The 25325-nt window shown below is 37.0% G+C and overlaps 5 protein-coding genes and 1 non-coding gene across 8 annotated transcripts; 3 read left to right on the top strand and 3 right to left on the bottom strand.

The window, feature by feature from the left end:
- Positions 1-117: 117 nt before the first annotated feature.
- LOC128871526 (protein CLEC16A homolog) lies at positions 118-5244 on the bottom strand. 2 transcript variants are annotated; one of them, XM_054113346.1, is made up of 12 exons: positions 4762-5244; positions 4538-4677; positions 4304-4452; positions 4081-4223; positions 3921-4007; positions 2944-3863; positions 2430-2546; positions 1903-2361; positions 1480-1787; positions 1153-1421; positions 895-1044; positions 118-830 (listed from the first exon to the last, which is right to left on the bottom strand). In XM_054113346.1, the coding sequence occupies exons 1-12, from the start codon at positions 4962-4964 to the stop codon at positions 503-505; spliced, it is 3273 nt and encodes a 1090-aa protein (XP_053969321.1). In that variant the 5' UTR covers positions 4965-5244; the 3' UTR covers positions 118-502. The 2 variants fall into 2 exon arrangements, with proteins under 2 accessions (XP_053969321.1, XP_053969320.1); XM_054113345.1 differs by having other exon boundaries at positions 895-1095; positions 4762-5243.
- A 356-nt stretch (positions 5245-5600) lies between these two features.
- On the top strand, positions 5601-6802 carry LOC128871527 (uncharacterized). Its single transcript, XM_054113347.1, has 4 exons — positions 5601-5737; positions 5809-5976; positions 6041-6243; positions 6344-6802. Exons 1-4 carry the CDS (start codon positions 5629-5631, stop codon positions 6734-6736), a joined length of 873 nt encoding a protein of 290 aa, XP_053969322.1. The 5' UTR covers positions 5601-5628; the 3' UTR covers positions 6737-6802.
- Positions 6740-7257, bottom strand: LOC128871528 (28S ribosomal protein S33, mitochondrial). The gene has a single exon (XM_054113348.1). The coding sequence runs from the start codon at positions 7130-7132 to the stop codon at positions 6788-6790; it is 345 nt and encodes a 114-aa protein (XP_053969323.1). The 5' UTR covers positions 7133-7257; the 3' UTR covers positions 6740-6787.
- A 3478-nt stretch (positions 7258-10735) lies between these two features.
- Positions 10736-13766, top strand: LOC128871517 (60S ribosomal protein L3). 2 transcript variants are annotated; one of them, XM_054113343.1, is made up of 6 exons: positions 10736-10834; positions 11089-11281; positions 11479-11647; positions 12260-12395; positions 12752-13141; positions 13338-13766. In XM_054113343.1, the coding sequence occupies exons 1-6, from the start codon at positions 10832-10834 to the stop codon at positions 13689-13691; spliced, it is 1245 nt and encodes a 414-aa protein (XP_053969318.1). In that variant the 5' UTR covers positions 10736-10831; the 3' UTR covers positions 13692-13766. The 2 variants fall into 2 exon arrangements, with proteins under 2 accessions (XP_053969318.1, XP_053969319.1); XM_054113344.1 differs by lacking the exons at positions 12260-12395; positions 12752-13141; positions 13338-13766 and adding an exon at positions 11910-12253.
- On the top strand, positions 11330-11410 carry LOC128856141 (small nucleolar RNA U43). The gene has a single exon (XR_008453807.1). It is a non-coding gene; the product is annotated as a small nucleolar RNA U43 (small nucleolar RNA).
- Positions 13767-18476: 4710 nt separating the features above from the next.
- On the bottom strand, positions 18477-25247 carry LOC128871503 (HIG1 domain family member 1A, mitochondrial). The gene is made up of 3 exons (XM_054113341.1): positions 24970-25247; positions 19452-19644; positions 18477-19127 (listed from the first exon to the last, which is right to left on the bottom strand). The coding sequence occupies exons 1-3, from the start codon at positions 25061-25063 to the stop codon at positions 19109-19111; spliced, it is 306 nt and encodes a 101-aa protein (XP_053969316.1). The 5' UTR covers positions 25064-25247; the 3' UTR covers positions 18477-19108.
- Between the last annotated feature and the right edge of the window lie 78 nt (positions 25248-25325).

The raw sequence follows: 25325 nt of genomic DNA, 5'->3' as shown, positions 1-25325 counted from the left end.
CGTATGCATTGTAAAATTTGTCACAGAATTTATGGCAATACCAAGTATGTTTTATGTTTGCACGTCATTTTGAAGTGTTTTATATATCTTTATTGAGTTAATTGTATACGCAGTATATAACTTTAGATTTTTTATTAAATTTTATTCACAATTGGCATTAGTAGATCTTTCGTGATAAAACTCAGCTTATAAGTCTAAACAAGTCAAGGGTCAAGGACTATAATTTATTAAAATACATCATTGAATACAGTTACTATTTGTCACAATTTGAATCTAACAATTTGAACCTTTAATTCTAAAAAAATCCAAATTAAGCAAAAGGCCCACTTCCAAGTATTAAAATTTAATAATTACTACAATAAACATTTTACAAAACCCATTTCTATTGCTTTTACTTTGTGTTAATATATATATATGTAGATATTTACCGAAAACGAAAACCATGAAAAAGTGTAGCATCTTCCATATTAACGTAATAGATATTTATAGCAAATCATATGCCTTATACTGTTTCGATAATGCCCCGCCGTCTTTGATCACTCGACGCTCCTTCCTCACTGCCAATGAACGATGTCTCCTCAGAGTTGGCAACGGGTACTACAACTTCCTTCGCAATAGCAACACCATTTAGCTGTGACGCGTGCAGCGGCGCCGGGGAATGCGTCTCGCGCGGTATACCATTATGCACCGAAATAGCGATCTGCTCATAATTTAATGCGCGTGACGGTGTGTGTGCACGTGTTGGCGTATTAACGTGTGAGGAGTTTGCACGTGAATGTGGACTGTTGTTACGCGAATGTTGAAAGTCCTCAAGTGGAATTTCTTCAGAACTATAACACAAAGTGGTATTTGAAATTCCTTTTTGACTCACTCGCAAATGCCATGTATGCTTACCGTGGTCTGGGTACGCGCGGACTACTATCACGCGAACGTGTTGAGGCCCGATTCTGTGAATTCTCACGCGACTGTGACGAACTGCTAGGCGAATGTTCGCGTGCTGCCGATCCATTTGATTCACGTGTTTGCGATGTTGACGATTGTGAGCTGGAATTGGAGTTGCGTCGACGCGGACGACCGACATTTTCATTACGTATACTAAACAAAAAATTGCATTCTATTAGTGCATTAAAAGCTTAAAATCCACTAACTTACCCTTCAATGGAACGATTCTGCGCCATTTGTATGCGACACACGCCGCCGCTATTGTTTGATTCACGTTTTAAAGCTGCAGCAAAGCCGGGTACTCGATTCGCTGTGGACAATATGGGACGGTGTTCGCGTGAAGAACGAGAACTGCTGCTAGCGACGCTACCAGCACGAAGGCCAGCCACGGCATAGACGGGCGAGTCGATTACTTGGCCTGGTATTTCGATGAGTTGCGCAATTTGGTACATTTTCTTCTGACGTGCCTTGCTGCGGCCCTGCAAGATTTGAGAAGGTTTAAACTTGCGCTATTTATATTCGAAATATCAACCATACCTTCGTTAACCTTTGCTTCGCAGCCATGCAGCGTATGTGATCGTCGAATAGGAATTTCGCTGATAGCAGCGGCGTACGATTATGCGTCGCGCCGCCACGATGTACAGTGATGTGCAGGCAGCGCGAATCATCCTTGTCGCCCACCACCTCAACATCCTGCAGGAAGCCCACAAATTTTGCCACACCCCAGCCAAGCAATTTGGCATCTGGCTCTACGAGTATTAGTTGCAGCGAATCTATGACAAGAAATCGTCGCTGCTTGGTGCTGTCCTTGGTGATAACAGTGCAGGCAATCAAGTCGCTGTTATCTAAAGCAAAGAAATGCAACAATCAAGATATCAATAAAAAAAAATTGTGCTAAGTGTAAGAGCCGCATCGAAATGTCCATGCTACCTGGTGCATAAATTAAACAAACGCACTTACTTAAGTCCAGTACGTTGTCAACCTGCACTAAATGCATAGTGTTTGTCAAGGGCAGCAATGTTTCTTTCTCATTTAAAAACTGTTGGCATGTACGGCGTAGCAGAAAGAAAACACGTATAGCGCGACGCGCTTTTTCTACTTCCCCGCATGGTAGACGGCGTGTGAAATTGATGCCCGTCAGTGGAGTGCCAGTTGGTGGTAAGAGTATCGTTGAATCCATACACAAGAATTCTACATTCAAATTTGTTTTACGCATTTCATTAAACTCATCCTCAAAAAGATCAAGAAAGATGTCTTCAGATTTATAAAAATTACGCAGTACTACCATAGACTGATTACGCGCTGAAAACAATGCGTCTTGTTGCACTTCTGTGATGCAGGCCTCATCGGTATACGGCTTGCTGAAAGTCACAAGCAGTTGCAATGCGATTTCAATTGTTATGAGACGTATGCGGCAGGCTGCGAAAAGCATAAAGAGAAATTTAGCGTTAAGAATATAGAGTATTTAATAACTCGAATTTATTTACAAGGCTGATTGGAGAGTGAAATTATGTGCAGCAGGCGTTCTATTAGTTCCGTTTTATAACTATAGGAACCCTTGGCAGATTTGGAGAGCACTTGTTCGAACCACTCGTTTTTCACACCTGTATGATGAAAAAAAGTACATTCGAGTTAAAAGTACGTCAGTTTAGTGCGAAATGTATTAAAGTAATTGATACATGATAGACGAGTTATACAGATGAAAATATTTACATAAAATCGAACTGAGAGTTTTACATACCATCTACAGTGTCGGTTTATGAAGCATAAAGTAGTGAGAAACACATCACCATTCGTTTTTTTAATGGATAGCATTACAAATGAAAAAGTAGAAAATAATGAAGAACAATATGGTGCGTTAGTAAATTGATATAGCGTTTGTTATAAGATGAATAGGCGGATGTGAGCTATCACTTAAAAATACACAAATATGGCCATATAATTTTAGTTATGCCCACATTTCAGTGTGTATGAAATGAATTTTGTTTTCCCTGCACTTACCTCTGTTGTAGGCCATGGCGTAAATGAGACACAACGCCAAAAGCGCCAGATAATCATTCTCTGTGCAATCCAACGCTGATAGCACCATTTCTAAAAATGGCCGGCTCAATTCACTATATGCTTGCGTGGGCTGCACGAGCTTCTGTAGCTCTTCTTTCTCTTCGTCAGTAATGTTACCCAATTTAACATTATTCAGCACAACTTGCGCCGCGGCACTTGCACTGCCTACAGAAATTTTACGTGCTGACAGTTCGGCATCACTATCTGCGCCTGCCGTTGCTATTTTCGTTGTTGTTGTTGTTGTTGTTGTTGTCATAACTAAATGTTCCTCTGCATTTGTCGCCAAAGCCAACGCAGCACCACTTGTACCAGCGGTGGCCTCAACCGTATTTGAATTATCACCGTCATAGCTATAACTCGTCGAGTTCGCACCCACAGTCTCTAGTGCTTGTTCCAGACTTTCACGTGGCTCACCAAAGCCAGGCACAACAGCTAAACGATGCTCTACATAAGCATTTAATATTTCAGCAGCGCCCTCTTTAAAAACGCCGTGGTCGCCATTGAGTATCACCCAAGCCAAAGCATGCACAAGCGGTGCATGCGTGATCACCAGGAATACCAACGACAACAGATACAAGGCGACAATGGATGAGACACGTGGATTGTTGATATCTTGTATGTCGATATCGACCGGTCGATTTAAGACCGCAGCTAAATTTTGTGTAACCACGGCGAGTGAGGTAGGCGGTGGCGCAGGTGTAAGTGAGAAGATATATAGCGGCACAAAGAGCTTGTGCAGCAAATGTTCCGTAAGTACGGCATTTAAATCGTCTATTTCGAGTAGTAATATATCATTAAGGTAATGCAGATGATCGAGATGTTCAGCTACTAAATTGGAAAGCTTCTGATTCGATTGGTGGCTGCGAGAAGTGTACAAATAAGCATATTTTTTATAAAGATAAATTGTAGTGTCTCACTCAATGTCAGTGCGCACACAAGTGTCCAACTCCAAAATATGCTTGCCTATAAACCATACCAGGTTACTGAAATAAGGCGCAGCAGTTCTATGGAAACACAAACATTTATGAAATGATTAAATTAAATTTACCAAACCAAAAAATGATTTCGACTACATACTTGTCTCTGATAAACCGCAACATGCTGGCATTCTGAACTTTATATACATTCAATGAGATGGTGCGTACCGCTATCCGCACCATAGATTCGGGATGGTTGAAAAATTTAATAGCCTCTGTGTAAAGTGGAAAGTCATTCGTATGCTGAAATCGTTGAATAATTACATTTTTATGTATAAATATATTCTATAAGTAATTCAATTAAATTCAAATTGCATTCATACTTCATTGTAAAAGAAATGTATGGTATGTGTATTGAGTTTAAGGCTCAGCGTTTTTAGAAATAAAATGTAATAGCCCATTACATCCTCGTCGGAGAAATCAAATTTATGCACAATTATTGAGTTGACATGATTATTGCTCAAGAGATAATCTACAAATGCAAATACAAAAAAAATCAACACAATTATTTCTTATTACACTATAAATCATAAATTTGCCCAGCTGTATTTACTTACACAACGATGTCTCATTACGTATGTTTTCAAACAAAATATTTAAGGTTTGCAATAGTTGCACACACACAAAGCTCGAGCCTCCACTTTTTTGACGCATTATGTGTAAAAAGTAGGACAGCATATTTTTCTCAAGAAAGAAACTGCAAATAAAATATAATCGTATAGTTAATCAGCGCTAGACAACGTATTGTAAATATATACTATAAATTGCTTTCGTTACGCACTCAAACACAGAAGAGTCATGCTGATCTCCCCAAATCAGTATTTCTGCAATGCAACGCAGAGACTCCACCAAGAGACCGCGATTACTCTCCGAAACTGTGGTATTTTTTTCTAGTATACTGTACAGGTACTTAAGGTGTTCCAGTGAAAGGCGATTCTTTGGGCGGTTCCAATTCCCTCCAAACCAACTTCGACTCCGAAACATTCTGTTCTGCTGTACAACCTGAAAAGGTTTATACGTATTTTTCACAAAAAGTTCTACAACTGGGTTAAGTGTTGAAGTCTCGAGTATGCTGCTCTAATGTACAAGTACTTGTTGACAGCGTTAGTTTATTTTTCCATTTAATTGCGTTTTTACTGCAACTTTTAATTGCTTCCCTCAATACAAAAACTAAAATTTTCCCCTTCACCCTTATTTTTATGAAAAGCCTTTTGCCTTGACAACTGAGCAAAATCGTTGACTGTTGTTGTTGTTGTTGCAGCAATCTGTTGTCATTTCCTGTCATGAACATATGATCGGCTCTACCTGTTTGTAACGGCGTGATATAGCGCCAGAGCCGGCTAAACAGCAATTTTCGCTAGCCTATCTGTGTTATATACAGTAAAATTATATGATATTCAAATATTTAAATCTAGACCTTATTATTATTGGTAAATATAGTTTATTTGTTCCTATAAATGCGTGTTTTTTGTTGATCGTCATAAAAAACTATTAATGTTTTTGCTGTTAAAATGTATCGATACAGTGTCGATATATAACTCCCTCATCGATATGCAAGTCTTCCTATTTACTTGATGTTTGTAAACAATGAATTCGCCGAGTAGTGCAAAAGGTAAAAGAGATAATTTATTTCATTTCACTAACTAAAATGTTTTCTAGTCACTCACATTTAAAAAGACGAACACCCGAAGGCGGAATTCCACGTCCAGATTATATCGAACACCTGGTGGAAGAGTACCACACCACTACCAACGTTGGTAAAAAAAACCATCAATCAAAGCTATAAGAATAAACAAAGTAAGAGCAATTAAATTTTTAATTCCTACAGAGGCAAAGGAGCAAGTAACAGCAAATTTAGCTAATTTTGCTTATGATCCAATCAATTGGGAATACCTATGGGAAGCTGGCGCTTTAGATGTATTTGAAGATTGCATTAAGAGTCCAAATGAGCGGTTCCAACTACACGCACTTGCTGGTTTTTGCAATATGTGCTTAGGTAATTTATATAAGTATTTAATTTGGTCAATCGACGAGTTTCTATGAACTATTTGGGTTTTCAGATGCTGCATCGTTTAAGTTTATTACTAAATCTGAAGTTTTCGCCCCAATCAACTTATTAATGCAGACTTCAGAATCCACCGACATATATCTCAATTGCATTTCTCTTTTCTACCAGCTACTCACTGCAGACATTTGCACGCAAAAAGAAAAAAGTTTAATTGTCACCCCGCCCGTGTGGAAAACAATTACGAAGTTGAAAAACGTAAGCCCTGATCCGCGTGTTAAGAACCTTGCCACGTTATTCTGCGAGGATTTTGGGTCACGTGTTGAAGAAAAGGAAGATTTCAAAAATGTACTTTCAGGTTTTAAAGCGCCTCAACAGTCAAATAACAACGAAGTATAAAGAGATCAAATTAGTTAAACGCTTCACCCAATTCGAATTAGACCAGTTTTCATCATTGACAGCCGATAGCAATCCCATACATAGTGTAGACACTCCAATATCCGAGCGTAAAGTACATGGAGCTTTTCTCAATGCAATTGTGGCTGGCATTATTGGCACTCAGATGCCCGGAGCGGGAACCATTGTATTAAGTCAAAAATTCAGCTTTCCGAATGCATGTCTTGTGGACGTAGATACTTTCATTTCAGTTCGTTTAGTTAAAGAGCGAAAAATTTCGCTCGTAGAATACGAGTGTCGCCAAGCCGAACAGATTGTCTTCATTGGTGAAGCTAAACTCTTAATAAAACGATAAATATTTCACAAATAACTAAAATAAACATTTTTATTTACAAAGATAAACACGCTATTTTTTGGATGCACGTTTGCCTTCTCCCTTCTTTGGTGGCGCCTTGCCACGCAACCTTCGCATTCGTTTCATTTCCTCCTTAAAGTCTTCATGCTCATCACGGAATAAACCATAGGCGCGTAGATTTTTCATCAGAATATGTGTTTCCACATGCCTTGGATACCAATTCTTCAAAGAATCCCGCTTATGCACTGGCTCTTCAGCGAACATACGAACTACTTTCATGGACTTATCATTGGTGGTACGCGCCACTTCGCCGAAAATACGATTGGAAAGAAAGTTCATCCGACGTGCATATTGGGTACCCAACTTAATTAATTCATTGTATTTGTTGCCGGACATTGTAACTTAATAAATCTGTAGTCTAGTCCTAAATAATACTTCAAATCTGGGACTAAAATATTTGTTGTGGTTATGTCATTTATCTGAGGATATCAGCTGTTGAAATTACATCACAGTGTTGTATTCGCAACGTCTGTTCTGAAAGCAAATTGTATACTTGTGACTATTTCTAAACTTTTTGAATGTATCAATAGATGGCGCCTTCCGAAAATCTTTCCGGCTAGGTAATATTGTGATTTGTAACATTTAACCCTTTCGCTACATCTTTTTATTGCGCTATCCAAAAAATCCAAAGTTTTGTCTGAGTATTTATTTTAGGACCAATAACAATACAAATCATTTTTTTTTTTGTTATGTGCTTTTTTTTAATGTTGCCATATGGCAACAAATGTTTTGTATTGTTTTCAATCGCAAATAAACTTCTTCTGCAATCTAATGCAAGTTAACACCTTACGAGAAATTTGTTGTCATATGGCAACAAGCTTAGTTTTAAAAATTAGCACAGCTTTTAAAGCTGCGAGCGAAAAAATATTTAGATGCCAAATGACAGATTGAACATTTTTATATATACTTTATTCAAAAATTGTTGAAAACATTTGCCCAAAATGCCTCAAAAATCTAAAAAGGCAAAATACAGGGTGGCTGATGAATTTTGCTACATTAAGAAACTCAAATAACTTTTTTTTTTTAGTGTATGGAATTTATTTTTTTTTTCAAGTTGAAGGTCATTAAATTTTATTTAATGTAGCTTAACTAGTTTTAAAAATAATTGAATTTAAATGCCCCCCATGCTCGTTGACACAAGTGCGGCATCTTAGTAAAAAGTTGTTCATTGCTGCTTTGAGAGTTGCGACAGGAATAGCCGCAATTGTTGCCCGAATGGATTGTTTTAGTTCATCCAAATTTGTTGGCTTTGTTTTATAAACTTCTTCTTTACATAAACCCCACAAGAAAAAGTCAGGTGCAGTAAGGTCAGGCGACCTGGGGGGCTAACGAAATTCGGAGTTTCTTGAAATCAGTTTATTGGGAAATTTTCGTCGCAACTCTGTCATAACAGTCTGGGCTATGTGAGACGTTGCCCCATCTTGTTGAAACCACACAGAGTTGAAAAGAATTCTCTTTCGGCGTAGTTCTGGATAGAAAAATTCTTTCAGCATTTTCAAATAACGGTCTCCAGTAACCGTAACGGTGTGACCATTTTCTTCAAAAAAATAAGGCCCGACAATACAGCGTGAAGAAACCGCACACCACACTGTCACGCGAAGAGGATGCAATTCCGTCTCGTGGAGTATCTGTGGGTTAGAAGTACTCCATATTCGACAATTTTGTTTGTTCACATTGCCGTTTAAATCGAAATGGGCCTCATCAGACATGAAAAGGCAGTTTAACATGTTTTGGTCTTCTTCCACCATTTGCAGGATCTTCTGGCAAAATTCCAAGCGAATCGGCAAGTCTGCTGCATTCAGTTTGTTAACCATTTGAATTTTGTAGGGAAATAAGTCTAAATCTTTGTGCATTATTGTTTGCAAAGACTGTCGGCTGACACCAAGTTGAGCAGATAAGCTTCTTGTTGAAACCCTTGGATTGCTTTGTATAGCTGCAGCTACAGCAGCGATCGTTTCCTCCGTCCGAACTGGTGGGTTTCGATGATAAGGCCTTCTTGCGACTGTTCCTTGCTCAGCAAAATTATTCACCAGTCTCATTATGGTCCATCTGCTCGGGGGATCGCCGCCAAACATCCGCCTGTACTCTCTCTGTACCAAAACTACGGACTCCAGTGCGTGATAGCGGCGGACTATCCAAATTCTTGTTTGCGTGTCCCAGTTATCCATTTTAATAAATTTTAAAGATCAATCTGCAAATTAAAACAAAAATGGAACAGATAACTTAAAAAGAAAAAAAGTTATTCAATTTTTTTTTGGTAGCGGCTTTCATCAGCCACCCTGTACAAATTTCAGAGTGAAGTGCTATATGCCAGAAGGCTTTCTTTAAAAATGTTGTATTACCGATATATAATGGGCGGTTATTATTTATTTTATTTATGTTTAACCATTAAACTTCAATTTTTGAAAATATGTAACAAAAAAGTTGATATTTTTTACAAGAGAGTGTTGACGGCCTTTTAAAGTTTACTGTTGCCATATGGCAACAATATCGCGAAAGGGTTAAACTAAACAAACTAATATAATGAAAACGAAATACCACGTATTAAAGGGCCGAGCGGAGATAGATTCTAGATATTGCGTGTACGAACGATCGGGGGCACAAATCTTGAAAGGATGGAGAGTGACTGCAGATAGGTCCTTCTCAGGTAATATGTACCTGGTGTACAGTATATCAATACCAACTAAGCAGGGCAAACCGGTTCCACCCCGCCGAGACATAAATTGGTATAGGTTCGAGACAACGTGAGCTAGCAATCTATCTGGCTCGACCTACCAAACGAACTCAGAGCTCCAGCTCGACTCAGTAGTAGATGAGATGATTTTAGCGTTTCAGTGCGTGGCGAAAGCAGCTTGCCCCCAAGGCCGAAAAAGGGGAAACCGAAACCTCTATGGTGGTCCTCTGATATACCAAATCTGTGGAAGGAATGAAGAAATATAATGTAATGAAGCAAAAGTAGTCCAACTCTTGGGACTAAGATTTAAGTATGCCATAAGGGCGACTAAAATATGATCTTGAACATTTATCAAAAGATAGAAAGCAGGGAAATGCAGAAATAATTCCGGGACATGTTTCTATTACTATAAAGCCGAGATACTGCCAAGGACTTGAAGTCCTCGTAAACGTGCGCCCGTGCGCCCGTATCAGCTGACACGATGAAGCACCGATTTACGATAGTACAGAACGGAACGGTTCATTTACATGGGGCTCTCACTAGTTTCATCGTGTCAGCTTATACTGGCGTACGTTTACATTGGTGAGTGTGGGCATCATTAATGTATTTTTTTAACAACTGCGGGCGTCACCAATTCGATAACTATGGTTTGACAGCTGAGAATAGCATTTCTATTCAGTCCTGCAAGTCAGTATAAATCGTTTAAACCTTAAATTGTTGAAATTTGCTTTAAAAAAAATAAATCTGTTCGCGAAATTTATTTTACATGTGGCTTACACGCTGGTGGCATGATGCCCTTATTTCTTTCGAAATAACCAGGGAGCTGCTGTTACGTCAATGGCGAGCGCTATCACGCGATGCTAACTAAATTTTTGTTTCCAAAAATTAATCAGCTCAATATCGACGAGATTTCAACAATTTATTTGACTGATCGAACGAGCTATGTAACTGGTAGCCGTGGTGGGCATATGCCAGATATTATATTAAAAAAATAAATGCCATGGAATTATTTACCTGAATATTAAAAATTCATTCCAACACTATTTATATTTTGTATTATCATTTCAAGTTCTTATGATCTTAAAAAACACCCGATATATATTTTCCACAAACCAAATAAATAAATAAAAACTTGGAAGCAAAATCTTGCCGTGATAAAACATTATACATATATCCTTCTGATTCGCTTCACATCCAAAACTTGTTTAAACATTCAGAAGAAAGATGTCGCCCTCGTTAAAAACTTGTTCGCTTATGAGTTTTGATAAACCGCAGCTTACTTCTATGAGTTCCCGTTTGCTAACTTTCTTTCCTTCATCGTCGCTTGATGAGAACAGAGCAGTCTGAAAACTTTCTGAAAAATGGTAAGAAAATACATGTGAAGTTAAATAATTTGAAGTTTTTGTGACCAACTTAAAATTTATAAGTGTATTCGTTTATAATGTGCAGTAGTGATATAAGTGAATTATTAACTATGATGGTTTTCTAACCTCGAATTATTTTGCACACGTGGTTACATTGATTTTATTTCAATTTAATTTGTCATTAATACCGGTAATCTTGCTATACAATCTTGTGTGTAAATTCTTAAATATATATGACTTTTTTTCTTTTCTAGTCTCATCGTAAATTCTCCGCGCCACGCCATGGCTCTATGGCATTTTACCCCAAGAAGAGGTCTTGCCGTCACCGCGGTAAAGTTAAGGCCTTCCCCAAGGATGACCCAAGCAAGCCAGTACATTTAACCTGCTTCATTGGCTACAAAGCTGGTATGACTCACATTGTACGAGAAGCCGATCGTCCTGGATCCAGTAAGTTTTTGATTTTTTTATTACATGAATTATAAATATTTATTTCTTGTGATGAGAAACAGTTAAAAATTTATGGTTAGAAAACAAATGATATCCATGATTATAATATAACTAGGGCGGACTGATTAAATTTATTAACATAAAAATTGATAGTATTTCAACACGTGGTCTAAATTTTGGTATTTTCATATTTACAGAGATCAATAAGAAGGAGGTTGTTGAAGCCGTAACCGTTTTGGAAACTCCACCAATGATTGTTGTTGGTGCTGTAGGTTACATTGAAACTCCCTATGGTCTTCGGGCTCTTGTAAATGTATGGGCTCAGCATTTGTCAGAAGAGTGCCGTCGTCGCTTCTACAAGAACTGGTATGTGAAATTTTAAAATAATGTATTTTTTTTTTATAATGGGTAGAAAATTTATGTATGAACACGTGTTGCTTTGTTTAATTTAAATGATGATAGATGGTAACTGACTTCTTTGAAGATACTAATATTTACCATCCCTGCTTGCCTTCCTTCTGACTATTTTAAATAAATCAATCGTGTATCAAATGCTTGAATGATAAGTTTTCTCCCATGTTGTTTACTCGATTTGAAAATTTTACTAAATAAAATATAAAAATCAAAGCTCTTCGATCAGCATGCTGAGAGGGCTTTTAAAATATGTAATAGTCGTGTGAGCGCCATATTGTTTACCAAAATTCGTAATGGTTTTGGTATTCTGATATGTGTAGAACTCATTCGTGACCACGGCATGGAAGACTCTGATCTCCGCTCGCTTTCAATTGCGATGAGGTCGACTTCCTTCTGTTCTTTTTGCAAATTTTCACATTAGCAAAGAAGTTGAGTGTACGACCACCCACCCAATGGAGCTGAGAGTAAACTTCAATTGGCTACATATAATTCGTGGTTATTGCACTGTGCTATTGCGCGTCCATTGAAAACTGAGTTTGACGATTGCAATCTGCTTCGATTCAGGTACAAATCCAAGAAGAAGGCTTTCACCAAGGCCAGCAAGAAATGGGAAGTTGACTTGGGCAAGAAGAGTATTGAAAATGACTTCCGCAAAATGCTCCGTTACTGCAAAGTCATCCGTGTTATTGCACACTCGCAGGTAATTATTAAATCTACAATAAATTTTTATATAAACTTTTATGTATTAAACGCGACGTCCTTGGATCATGGCGTCGAATGACCTCTGCAATCTTCGGATGAATGAGTGCGTTTGATGTAGTGTTCCTAAAAGGCGGTCTTGCTGTGATGTTCAATGCACAGTTATATAACCGCAACGTCGCAGAGCAAATTGCCCTTCGGGTGGCGATTCTTGATATATTCCAATAACTGCGCATAGCCACTTAGGCCGTAACCGCACAGTTAAACCATATCACGAACAGTACCAATCTTAATATAAAATTTGATTTGATTTGGTTATATCAGTTAACTTAAACACATATTAAAATTTGATTTTAGATTCGCTTAATTAAGCAACGCCAAAAGAAGGCACACATCATGGAAATCCAATTGAACGGTGGCTCCATTGAAGATAAAGTTAAATGGGTGCGTGAAAACTTGGAAAAACCCGTACAGGTCAGCAATGTCTTTGGACAGGATGAGATGATTGATTGTGTTGGTGTTACCAAGGGTAAAGGTTTCAAGGGTGTCACTGCTCGTTGGCACACAAAGAAATTACCACGCAAGACGCACAAAGGTCTTCGTAAGGTTGCCTGTATTGGAGCTTGGCATCCATCTCGTGTGTCCTTCACCGTTGCACGTGCCGGTCAGAAGGGCTACCACCACCGTACCGAGATCAACAAGAAAATCTACCGCATCGGTGCCGGTATCCACACCAAGGATGGAAAGGTGAGCTAAGAAAACAAAAATACTCACTCAACTTTCAACTGCATTGATGATAAACTCATAAAGTTCCGACATCAAACATAACTTTTATTGATACCAAAATGATAATCAAATGATAGGACTGATTTTTAACACTGAAGAAATAGCTGAGAACATTTCGTAACGTATTCTTATTTCTTATTTGTTTAAATTTTTGCAGGTTATCAAGAACAACGCCTCCACTGAGTACGATTTAACCGATAAGAGCATCACCCCAATGGGTGGTTTCCCCCATTATGGTGAAGTCACCAATGATTTCGTCATGTTGAAGGGTTGCTGCATTGGCTCCAAGAAGCGCGTGCTTACATTGCGCAAGTCGCTATTGAAGCATACTAAGCGTTCTGCTTTGGAACAAATCAAACTCAAGTTCATCGACACATCGTCAAAGATGGGTCATGGTCGTTTCCAGACCCCAGCCGACAAGTTGGCATTCATGGGCCCACTCAAGAAGGACCGTCTCAAGGAGGAGGCTGCCGCCGCTGCTGGTGCTGCCACCACTTCGGCCAGTGCTTAAAAAAGCTGTTGATTGTATTATCCACGTCTACAATACCACATTGATTGTGGTACAAATAAAAAGTTTTAGTAAAAACTGAGTCTTTAAATTAATTTTGGCAAGGGTAAATAAATGGGTTCAAATAGTTGATTTTAGTGGGCTTTAGTCTTGGGTCTTGTGCGTTAGGTCATATACAGTGGCTCACAGCTTATTTCGTGTGCCCGTTTATCAAAATAAAAAAGTTTAATATTTTTGTATAAACTTTATTTAGAAAAAAACGTTAACGTACATTCAAAGATAAATTATTTCTTGTTACAAACATACATAAATAAACTTAAATTATTTCTTCTTAAATAATATATTTACAGCAAAATCAAAATTATAAGAAAATCCACGTCACACCTTATTTCGTGTGCTTAACCAAACTAGAAAAAACATGATTTTTTTTTTAATTTATTATGTTTTTACTAATCTAATATTTTGTAGGGTAGCCTTTTTGTTTTAATACAGCTTTTAACCGGGATTGCATGGAGCTAACAAGTTTTCCAGTGTATTCAGGAGATATTTTCTCCCACTCCACTTGCAATGCTGTTTTTAGATCTTGTTTGTTGCTTATGTTATGTTTTATAATTTTTTGATCCAGAATATTCCATAAATTCTCAATTACATTGAGATCAGGTGATTGTGCTGGCGTTTTTACCACATGAGGGCAATTCCATATAAGCCACCGTTGCACTAATTCCGACTTATGCTTCGGATCATTGTCCTGATAGAACCTGAACCTGTCCCGAATGCTTAATTTTTCAGCACTTTGTAGTAAATTATTTTTTAATAAATTCAAATAAATAAATAAATCCATAATTTCGTCGATAAAAACCAAGTTTCCGACACCAGCTGTTGACATGCAGCCCCAAACCATTACATGGCTCCCACCGTGTTTTACTGTACCACGCAGATTCTTCGGGTCCAGCTCCGCGTTGGGCTTACGCCAAACGAAAGACTTTCCATCGGAACCAAAGAGGTTGAATTTGCTTTCGTCGGCGAAAATAACGTCATTCCAAAATGTTTGGTCTTTATTAACATGGTTTTCGGCAAACTCCACCCTTAATCTTCTGTTATGCTCATTAACAAACGGTTTGTTTCGAGCTGTACGACCATGGAAATCAGCTTTACGCAGAATTCTTCTTATTGTTTCAGGATTACATGACTTATCAAGTACTTTTTCAACCTCTTTTGTCAAAGCTGGCGCACTAATTCGTGGGTCTTTTTTAATTTTTCTTAATATCCACCTTTCATCAGCTTCTGTAAAAATTTTGTTTGGAGCTTGGCGGCCTTTGTCAACCACTCTTTTTTCACGAGAAAAGCGTTGAATAATGTACTGTACTGTGGAAGTACTTAAACTTACAATTTCAGCAATTTTTTTCTGCGACTTTCCATTTTTGTAATGCGTAATCACTAATTCGCGCCTTTCAATCGACGTACGACGACCCATCACGGTATTTTTAAATTAAGCTGGACAACCGACTACTTTCAATGTGTAAACTAAATAAGGATATAATCTAATATACTATGCAAAACAAATTTCTATAATTGCTAACCGGTTTACTGGCACCGATAACGGTAAAAGTGAACACACGAAATAAGCTGTGACGTCAATTTACCTAGTATTCTGTTTTTGTTGTAAATATTCTACTAAAGCAGAAAAAATTTGAATGCATTTATACATGTTTGTAATTAGAAATAATTTATCTTTGATTGTGCATTTAAATTTTTTTTAAAGTAAATCAAATAAAAATAATTTTACAATTCTTTAGTTTAACATACAGCCACACGAAATAAGCTGTGAGCCACTGTATATAGGCTAGTTAAAAAAAGCGTATCCTTACGATCGAATCGAACCATTTTGAGGAAAAAATTCGACCAAAATACCGTATGAAACCAAAAAAACGGCGTGGAAGCGCTAGTTGGATTATGAACTATTCACCACTGGAACCATTTTGTGGCAGGCAACTTATTCACAGTCGCTCCATTTCGTGTCAAGCAAAATTCTATAGATACATAAAATTTTTGCATGCATACATTTAGGCGGGCAGCTTTGAAAAGCAACGTAATTGCATAACAGTTTGAGTAATATGTGGTGAAGAGCAGTACGCTTGGCTTTTATAAACGGTCTTGAGAAATGGACGCTTGAATATCAGTAGTGAATAATTCCTCGACGGTATCTTTTTGTTATATCATCATTGACATTTGTCAAGTAGACAGATGCACAATTTTACACGATAGAACAACGCGTTAGAATTTTTGGAACTTACTATGCAAATGGTTGAACTTGAAGAAGGCTTTTACACAAGCCTTCAAACGATTGGGCCATTCAGTATTGCAGTACGCACGGTTTCCATGGATATTGACGTCGCTGTTCGAACCAATATATTGTTTGAGACTCTCTTGTTTTTATCCACTGCTGAGTGGTTTTTGTCTTATGGGCTGGAGCAGAAAGTTGTTTGAAGATCCAAAGCTCGCCATTGAAGAGAGTACTGCTCAACTGCTTCACCATGCCTTCTAAGACATCCTCTTCGCACCCTTTTGACCCGGTCTTAATCCCTTTTTCTTAGAAATGCAGAGATAAAACACCTTAACAAGACACTCCCCACTAAACCATTAGGGAGGCTGGATAGTCTTTGGACGTCTTTAGAAGTTGGAGCATAGATTTTGTCGTTTTGTTTATTAAAAACGTCTTCAACAGTGAAATTTTTCTCATCACTCCCAGTTCCTTTACTAAACTCAGGATAGAGCTGGGTTGAATTGAGCGTATATGCCCTTCCTCTGGCTGTAATTGGCTAAGATATCTCAACCTTCTCCGCACTATAGCGCATTGGAGTCTCCTGAGATTGGTCGCAAAAGGACAAGAGTCCGTAGACCAAATCCCTATAATGTGCAGATGTCCATAATGTGAGCATTCTCAGTTTATCCTTGGTATTAGTTTTTTAAACCTCTTTTAGTTGTACACTCCCAGTAAGGATTTCGCTTGGCGTATCCCAATAGTGTGGTGTCAGCAAACCTCCCTTAGCCCTAGGTCTTCCAGAAAGGGCTCGGGCCCTCGGTCGCAGCCTCTCGCGCCAATGCATCCGCTACTTCGTTCCCAATTATACCCCTGTGTCGTGAGACCCAAATTAGCCGGGTGCAATTGTGCGTTCCTAGTAGAATAAGTTTCTCGATACACTCAAGGACCAGTGAGGATTTGATCTCACAGGACGATAGGGCCATGAGTGCCGTCTGACTGTCACTCAGAAAGACAATTCGCTCGTTCTTGACATTTCTGTCTAAGTTTATCTCTGCACATAGACAAATGACACACATAGCCGCTTGGAAAACTGCCCATGGGCACAGAGCGCGTGGTTCTGGGGCCGTAAATTCTAGCGCCTATGCCTTCTGGGGTCTGCGAGCCATCTATGTACCAGTGCAGAGTACACACCTGGAAGTTCTTTTCAAATGCAGGTCTACTCCAGTTCAACTTATTGCTCAGTGCAATTCTGAACTTCTTTTCGAATTCGATCACCTTAATGATATCATCTCTGGGGTAGTTGGGTGAGTGAGAGCTGCTGCTTTAGCACTTCCACTTTCCCTCTCCCGAAGCCTTCCCTGGTAATATTCAGCAGGATACGCTTGGCTGATTGTTGAATAACTATATGGAGCGGAGTCAGCTCCAGCATCACCTCCATCGCAGCTGCATCGCTTCCGTGATGTACACGCATGCTAAGCGCTGAAGCTTAGTTAGCGCTGCCCACACCGTCAAGAGAGTGACTCTCGATGTCTAAGAGACCACTCCATATGTCATCATTGGTCTTATTATCATGGATTCTTGGGCTACAGCCCCAAGATTTTCCTACCAGACGTTTGCAGATTATGAGAGCCTTTGTCGCTTTGGACAGGGTTGCGTCAGCATGCCTCTTCTAGTTAAGCTTGGCACCCAGCACAAGGTCAAGATATTTAACTTTGCTGACCAAACAATAGCCATGAGTCTATTGTCTATGCCGTTGTCTTTCATTCTAGGTAAGACTCTTTCCACGGTGAAAGGGAATATGTCCACCCCAGCACACCATATTTTTGCCAGGTTTAATAAAGCTCTTTGCAGGATATCGCACCTTCCTCTTGCTATAATTACAACGTCATCCGCATATTCCTCACACTGGATTCCATTGTTTATCTCAAGTGAAGCATGTCATCTACTACTAGGCTCCACAAGAGGGGTGATAAGACTCCCCCCTGCGGGCACCCCTTACTTGTTTGTATGGCAAGACTAAGTATACTTATATGATGGCCACGTTGTTGGTTATTATTATAAAACCCCTGCAGAAAAGTTATGCAACAGAAACAAATGAACAAACTAGAAACGTTCCCACTGCAGTCGATTCTATGTTACCGGAACGACCCGAATTTATATCCGGCCAAGACTGTGACTTCAGCAGCGTTCCCCATAAAAAAGGAAACCCTATAACAAACTAGAAATCGTATATATATACATATATATATACAAATTGGCTGCCATGAAAAAGCTCCTCATAAAAATATCTGCCGTTCGGAGTCGGCTTAAAACTGTAGGTCCACAACATCAAGACGCACGCCACAAATAGGAGAAGGATCTCGGTCAAACACCCAGAAAGGGTGTACGCGCCAATTATATATCGTGTAGATACGCTTTAATTTTAAATGTGAAATTGCCGATTTCTAGTTCTTCACATCGATTTAGTGCTTCAAAAGACATAAATATACAAAAATATCCATCACACAACTTCATAAACAAGTAAATTCATTTTGATAATTTTTTTATATTTCTAATATTTAATTTTAATTTTTATATCTTTTTTACATTTAACTTAAATTAATCAATATAGCATCTGTATATTAAATCGTTTAACTAAAAGAAAAGATTTCTCAACATTGCATTAGTTCGCATATCACAGACAATAGGATCTCGACATTTAAAATAAACCAGTTTTGTAGTCATTTTAATCTTAACTTACATACAGTAGATATCCTATTGTTATGCAATATATTTATGTATATTGAAAAAATGTGCATTGTATGAGTATGTATGTAATATCTATGTACAAACTTAAATGTTGAGACGTTCAGAAATGGCCTCAAAATTGCTAAGAAATTATTTGAATAGTGAATGACAACGGTGCGCTGAGAAGAGTGGAATTAAGTGAGTGTGACACGTGATTGGTGAGAATAATGATTTCAAGATCAGTGTTACTGTGATTCAAAGAAGCTCCAAAGTGTTATTGTAATTTTGAAGTGGCTGTAGATGCAATCTTACATACATACATACATAGGTGTATTGACACTTTACAAATTATAAAAATATGTCTTAGTTATGCATGACTTCCAAGACATGAGAGGCCAAAAAATACTCAATCAATAATTGGAGCATGTTTTTAGTTGGAAACTTTTGTACTGAAAAAAAAGAAAAAGAAAAAACATTTAACCAAGGAAAATTAAAAACTAATATAATATACTTATAGTAATACATTTACAGTAACGATAGATGTGAATATTACTTTTTTAATAATTATTTAAGTATGAATTACTGAATAAGGCTAGTGCTGATAACAGATGTTTATGTTTATTAACTGAAGTTTATCTGGTCACGCTAAATGTTTTTGAGGTACTGATTTTCTCAGAAAAAAATTTCAAATTCACATTAATTACTGACAAATACACACATACATACACTATTAACTAATGTAACCTAAGTGCTACAAGTCAAGTCAGTATTACTTTTCTGTGGGTTTTTTGTCCTTGAACAGATAATCGTTTGCCATCGTATAAGCCAGGCCCAAAGTTAGCGCTCCGACTACGGTACCTTGCGCGGCGACACGTAGTTGCATTAGGAAAACACTTGTGCTCATGGTGCCGCGATTCTTATATTTATAAGCGCCAATTACGCCAGCTGCTACGAATCCAGCCAAACCTGCAAAGAAAACAAACATGTAATTATTATTATTATTATGTTATATTAGGAGGGTGGAAACAAATAAAGTAATGCCAAGAGAGCTGGAATTGAAATTAAAAAACTCTTTTTGCCTTATTGGTAGATGCTCTATTCTGTCTATTCGCAACAAATTACTGCTATATAACCTAATCCTTCAACCGATCTGGACTTATGTATGGTATTCAGCTATAGGGATGCTCAAGCGAATCTTGATTCTCGAATCTCGATTCCAAAATATAGTGTCAAATCAAATCAAATCGTCAATGCCACATACTATGTGAGAAAGCGCGACCTCCATCGTGATCTTGGTATGCTACTCGTCACTGACGTGTCGAAAAAGTGTGCTATGGCTCACATACAACGTCTAAGTGCACATGTGTCGCATTGACTTTGCTCCATCCAAGTACTCATGGTCGGCGGCTGAAGCGCGGCAAAACAGTGTTAGACCAGATGGACATTCATTCTGAACTTATAAATATTGAGGCATCTTAGCTTTGCATTCTTTTATTTGTTCGATGATATTTAGTATATTCTAGTTGTAATATAAAAACTTTATTCTATTTGTTTTAACATACTGTGAGCGTCAAAATAAAGTGTACAAAGCATTTTGTTGTAATATGGATTTTATTTCAGTTTTTTATAACAAAACATTATATTTTAATCTCATGTTTTTAAGTAGTATTTTTAGTATTTGATTCTCTACTTAATGCTAGAAAACAACAAAAATTTACAACAACAAAAGTTTTAAAACAAAAACAAAATTTAGTGCATATTTTACGCGTCAACATAAAGTGTACAGAGATATATTTTACAAAAATGATATCCATTTAGTATTTTGTTGATTTCCCTTTTGCTTTGATAACGGAAGACAGTTTTCGGGGCATCGACTCAAATAGTTTTTTTGTCACGTCAGATGAAATTTTATCCCACTCTTCCTGTACAACGAGTTTCAGCATATCCATATTGGCGATTGTCCTTTTCCGGATTTGGCGGTCTAAATGCTCCCACAAATGTTCAATAGGGTTTAAGTCCGGTGACTGTGGAGGATGATTCAATGCCTTAGGAGTACAATAAAGCAGCCATTATTTTACTATTTTTGCTGTGAGCTTGGGATCATTATCTTGTTGAATGATCCAAGAACCCTGCAAGTCTAATTTCTGCACACTGGTTAGCAAATTATTTTGTAAAATATTCAGATAAACTGTTTTGTTCGTGGTTCTTTCAATAAAAACCAAATTGTCAACTCCACTTGCCGCCATATATCCCCACACCATCACCGAACCCCCACCGTGTTTAACTGTGGTTATCAAATTTTGGTCGACATACTCACTATTTTTGGCTCTCCAGACTTTAACCGGTTTTTTTCTGCATAATCAAGACGTTTTTTATGAACTGTCGATATAGCAGCTTTTTTCGTGGGAGACGACCATGTAACCCATTTGCGTGCAACGCTCGACGTATTTTGCTAGCACTTGCGCTAGTATCTGATGCAGTTAAAACTTCTTATGATATTTTGACCACCCTTTTAAAGGGAGTTTTCTTCACATCACGCACTAGAGACCTTACTTCAGTCTCATTTCAAACTTTTGGACGGCCTGCACCTGGGCGATTTTCTACTTTGCCGAACTTTTTGTATTTGACAATTATTTTTTTCACAGTATTATGGCTTCTGTTGACAATAGAGCCAATTTCACCAAAGGTTTTACTTTCATTGCGAAGCTTTAGTACCAGTTCTCTAACATCAGTCGAAGTTTGTTTACCCATTATTGAAAAAAACAAATAATAGAATTTAATTTACTGTAGACAAAAACTTTCCACTCTGCCGATCACAACCAATTAAAATACAATATGAAAAAAGTTTCAATGCAACGAAAAAAGAAGTAAACAACCAAATATAACGCTATTTTTTACGGTACAACATCGCTAAAATGCTACTGATATGCGCTGTACACTTTATTTTGATGCGTAAAATATGCACTAAATTTTGTTTTGGTTTTAAAACTTTTGTTGTTGAAATTTATTTTTGTTGTTTTCTAGCATTAAGTAGAGAATCAAATACTAATTTAAAAAACATGAAATTAAAATATAATGCTTTGTTATAAAAGACTGAAATAAAATCCATATAATAACAAAATGCTTTGTACACTTTATTTTGACGCTCACAGTATCTACATACATACATATATACATATGTATGTACGTTAAAAAAATTTGAAACGAGATGTAGGTCAAGATATTGCCATTTCTCAGAACAATTCTATTCAGCCTTTGGTTTCGAGAAAACAATTACAATCTTTTTTCCCAGTCCAACAACAATAATGCATTGGTGCACTCAACTTTTAGTATTTACGGCAACATCGATAGACAATTTATTTTGCATTTTATTTGCTTTATTTTTTTTTTTTTTAATTAAATACTAGGTAGCTCAACTGAACAAATTTTTAATCTTTGTAATTTTGCCTGCCAACATTTTAATCAGCTGCTCGTAAAACTTGCAAATTGTTACTGATTTGGTATTTTTTATATATTGGATTTTTTTGATATTTTTCTCTCTTTGAGAGCAAATTCTCGGAAATTAGCTTACTGGATAAGTTTTTACACAAGGCGAATTTATTACAGGTGACAGCAAACACATATAAGTAAAACCCTACATGTATTTGTTGTTGCGTTTGGTGCAAGCATCATGTCAAAATCAGCAAGCAAATGTAAACATACGAATGTAAACATACCAATACATACAAACAAAGCATATCATTTTCACGTAAGCCATACCTACGGCGAAAAATTCAGCTGGGTGAATGCTGTCACCTTATTAAATCCACCTTGTTTTTACATTAGCAGACCGCAAATAAACATAATAAATTGTTTGAGCATGAAAACATATACATATATATAATTAGACACACGTGCCTACAATTCACAAATTATAACATTGGCAGTTGTGCTCACTACGACTCTATATGTAATATATATAGGTATTATATAGCGTGCCTATTTACATACATATATATCGGACTTGTTACGTTAAAGCGTAACAACTCAAAATCTGAACATTTTCAGTAGAGACGAAAAACTGTTTCCGTAAATATTAATAATATAGGTATTACAAGGAAAAAAATATGTAATTGCACGAATATATCATTAAAAACAATATAACGGTTGTTTCATTCTTATTTGTTTAGTAGTTGCGCTAAAATAACAAATTTTTGAGTTGTTACTCTTTTCCTTTTCATTTTGAGTTGTTACGCTTTAACGTAACAAGTGCGATATGTGTATATTACGCCTAAAACAATGACGAATCAAGTCTACACGCGCCGCTGATAAAGTAGGCTACAGATGACATACCGAAAATTTTTTCCGCCACTATGCAAACTTCAAGCATCAACACAAAATGAGATAGTTATTTTTGTTTTTAATGTAATTTTTTGATTTTTGGCGAACATGCCCACCAAGGTGGATTTATTAAGGCGATGGCAACCACCCAGCTGAATTTTCCGCCGTAGATATGATCAACGTCAAAATGATATGATTTGTTTGTATATATTTGTACGCTTACATTTAAGCTATTGGTGCAAGTGTAACATTTATTCACGTTTGCCAATTTATTGACTCGCGGTTGTCCTTTAATTCGGATATGCAGGCATCTTCAAAGCAATTTCTTCAGGCCTACAATTTAATAAATTAATCGGAAATACTAAGTAATTTAAGCGCGAAGCTTGAATTGCTTTATTTACGTTTCACAGGCAAATCACCCCGAAAACAAACAGGCGATTTTGACGTGATGCCTACACCAAAGGTAACAACAAATACATGTATGTTTTTACTTATATGTGGTTGCCTTCAGCTGTAATAAATTCGCCTTGATGCCCACAGAGCCATTTCTCTGCTTGGCTCACTTGATGAAAATTTCCATGTGAAAGCAACAAGTTATCGATCAAGATTCACCGCTTATACCTCATGAAACTATTTCACAACAAATGTGTTTTAGGCAGCTTTATTTCAGCGTTGCTTATTTACACCAGTTTTTCATCTACATACAGGTATATATACATCCTGCTATTTCCAAGTTTCTACATATTATATATGATATGAACTATGCGCTAAAAATTGACAGTGGAATTTAAAGATGTTTTATATAACAGTTTTGGGTTCTCTTTTTTAGAATATTTAGGTTTTAAACCAAACGAAGTTCTGCTGAGTCTAGACTAATATTCACATTTACACACATATGTATTTAAATATAAATATTCTAAATCTGTCAGACAAATGTATCCTTTTACCATTTGATTTCAATTTTTCTCATTAGTAATTACTTGTACACAGCAACTATGAAAGCGAAAGCATACGTTCAAAATTAATAAAATACATATACATACATATATATTGTATATGCATATAGTTGAGAAACATGTGAACGGTAATCTATACTGTACGTGAATCTTTGAGTGTCAGCTGTCTATGCGCCACATAAAAAAAGCCGATAAGTAGACAGCTGAATTGGAATTCACCCAGCAACTTTAGAAAAATGTTCACGACAATTGGAATAAGTGGCATTAAATAATATACTTAAGATAAAGGTAAATTTATAAATGAAAGTTATGAATGCAATTCATAGGAGCAACACATACATATGAGCAATTCATCTAAATCATTACATCACCAATTTGGTTTTTATAATGGAAAGGCACATGTATTGAATACATATAACTAATTCGAAATACTATTAAGGAAACTAGATTTTACTGCAAATATAATTTAATAATTGCGACAGTATGATGTTCTTATTTCCGTTAATGCAAGTCTTTCAAAATGAATCATAGAAAATACAAGACCCTGAGCAAATAAAATAAAAAAGAAACAAACGCTGCGACCGGAGAGTATATTTACGCTATGTTATGTAGGCAAAGAGACTGTTCATGGCTGTTAATTTGAGAATATCTATTTCCTGCTTAGGATAAAATATCGCACTTTTTACTACATTTGCAAATTTTTTCTCAATCAGAATATCAAATATGTTGAGTACACATTCTATTTTTTCAAAGTGTAAATTATTGTGTAATTATCACAAAAACTGAAAACGGTTTCTGCACGCGTACGACCCTAAGCATGGCCAAGGTCAAGGTGCAAATGGAAGAATACAAACAAATTCCTCCCAAAAGCAGTTGGTGCGCGTGCAATTATCGTGTGAAAGTGTTAAGTTTGTTGTCGTGTCAGCAGAGACACGTTTTTACAATTTATTTGCTTCAAAGATTTGTTTGTTTAAACTATAGTTAGTTATATAAAACTTAAAGGTAATTTACTTACCAATAATCATGAACGGTGAATCCTTTACTTTTCTTGAAAGTTTTCCGCTCTGACTTTCGTCACTACTATTCTCAAAGTATGATTTTGAACTCATTATTATTTATTTTAGTTATTTGTTTAGTTAAAATATATCGGGAAATTCACTAAGCACAAATCAACAACTTCACTATTTTTCGATTTTAATGTATGCCGTCATCTACTGTATGACTTTATAGAAATGCACTTTCTTCTATCGCCAAGATTACTTTTAACGATAGTGGTCGATTACATGATTCAATTATAGAAGGTTAGGTAAGTAAACAGCTTTCTCGCTCCCTCTTGACATATCGGCTCCCTTATTTGAAAACGTGTTGCTT

Source organism: Anastrepha ludens, chromosome 2 (genome assembly GCF_028408465.1).
Source record: "Anastrepha ludens isolate Willacy chromosome 2, idAnaLude1.1, whole genome shotgun sequence".
NCBI lineage: Eukaryota > Metazoa > Arthropoda > Insecta > Diptera > Tephritidae > Anastrepha > Anastrepha ludens.
Note: the sequence above shows the minus strand (reverse complement) of the source record. Positions and strands in the feature narration are given on the sequence as shown.

Coding starts and splice junctions, on each gene's coding strand:
- LOC128871526 (XM_054113345.1), bottom strand. CDS start 4,964: ATGTTTCGGAGTCGAAGTTGGTTTGGAGGGAATTGGAACCGCCCAAAG. Junction 4,678..4,761: donor CATGACTCTTCTGTGTTTGA/GTGCGTAACGAA, acceptor TTTTATTTGCAG/TTTCTTTCTTGAGAAAAATA. Junction 1,096..1,152: donor CAGAATCGTTCCATTGAAGG/GTAAGTTAGTGG, acceptor TTTTTTGTTTAG/TATACGTAATGAAAATGTCG.
- LOC128871527 (XM_054113347.1), top strand. CDS start 5,629: ATGTTTTCTAGTCACTCACATTTAAAAAGACGAACACCCGAAGGCGGA. Junction 5,977..6,040: donor TTTTTGCAATATGTGCTTAG/GTAATTTATATA, acceptor TTGGGTTTTCAG/ATGCTGCATCGTTTAAGTTT. Junction 6,244..6,343: donor CAATTACGAAGTTGAAAAAC/GTAAGCCCTGAT, acceptor ATGTACTTTCAG/GTTTTAAAGCGCCTCAACAG.
- LOC128871528 (XM_054113348.1), bottom strand. CDS start 7,132: ATGTCCGGCAACAAATACAATGAATTAATTAAGTTGGGTACCCAATAT.
- LOC128871517 (XM_054113343.1), top strand. Junction 11,648..12,259: donor CGTCGCTTCTACAAGAACTG/GTATGTGAAATT, acceptor GCTTCGATTCAG/GTACAAATCCAAGAAGAAGG. Junction 12,396..12,751: donor GTGTTATTGCACACTCGCAG/GTAATTATTAAA, acceptor ATTTGATTTTAG/ATTCGCTTAATTAAGCAACG.
- LOC128871503 (XM_054113341.1), bottom strand. CDS start 25,063: ATGAGTTCAAAATCATACTTTGAGAATAGTAGTGACGAAAGTCAGAGC. Junction 19,645..24,969: donor TTCACCGTTCATGATTATTG/GTAAGTAAATTA, acceptor TTTTCTTTGCAG/GTTTGGCTGGATTCGTAGCA.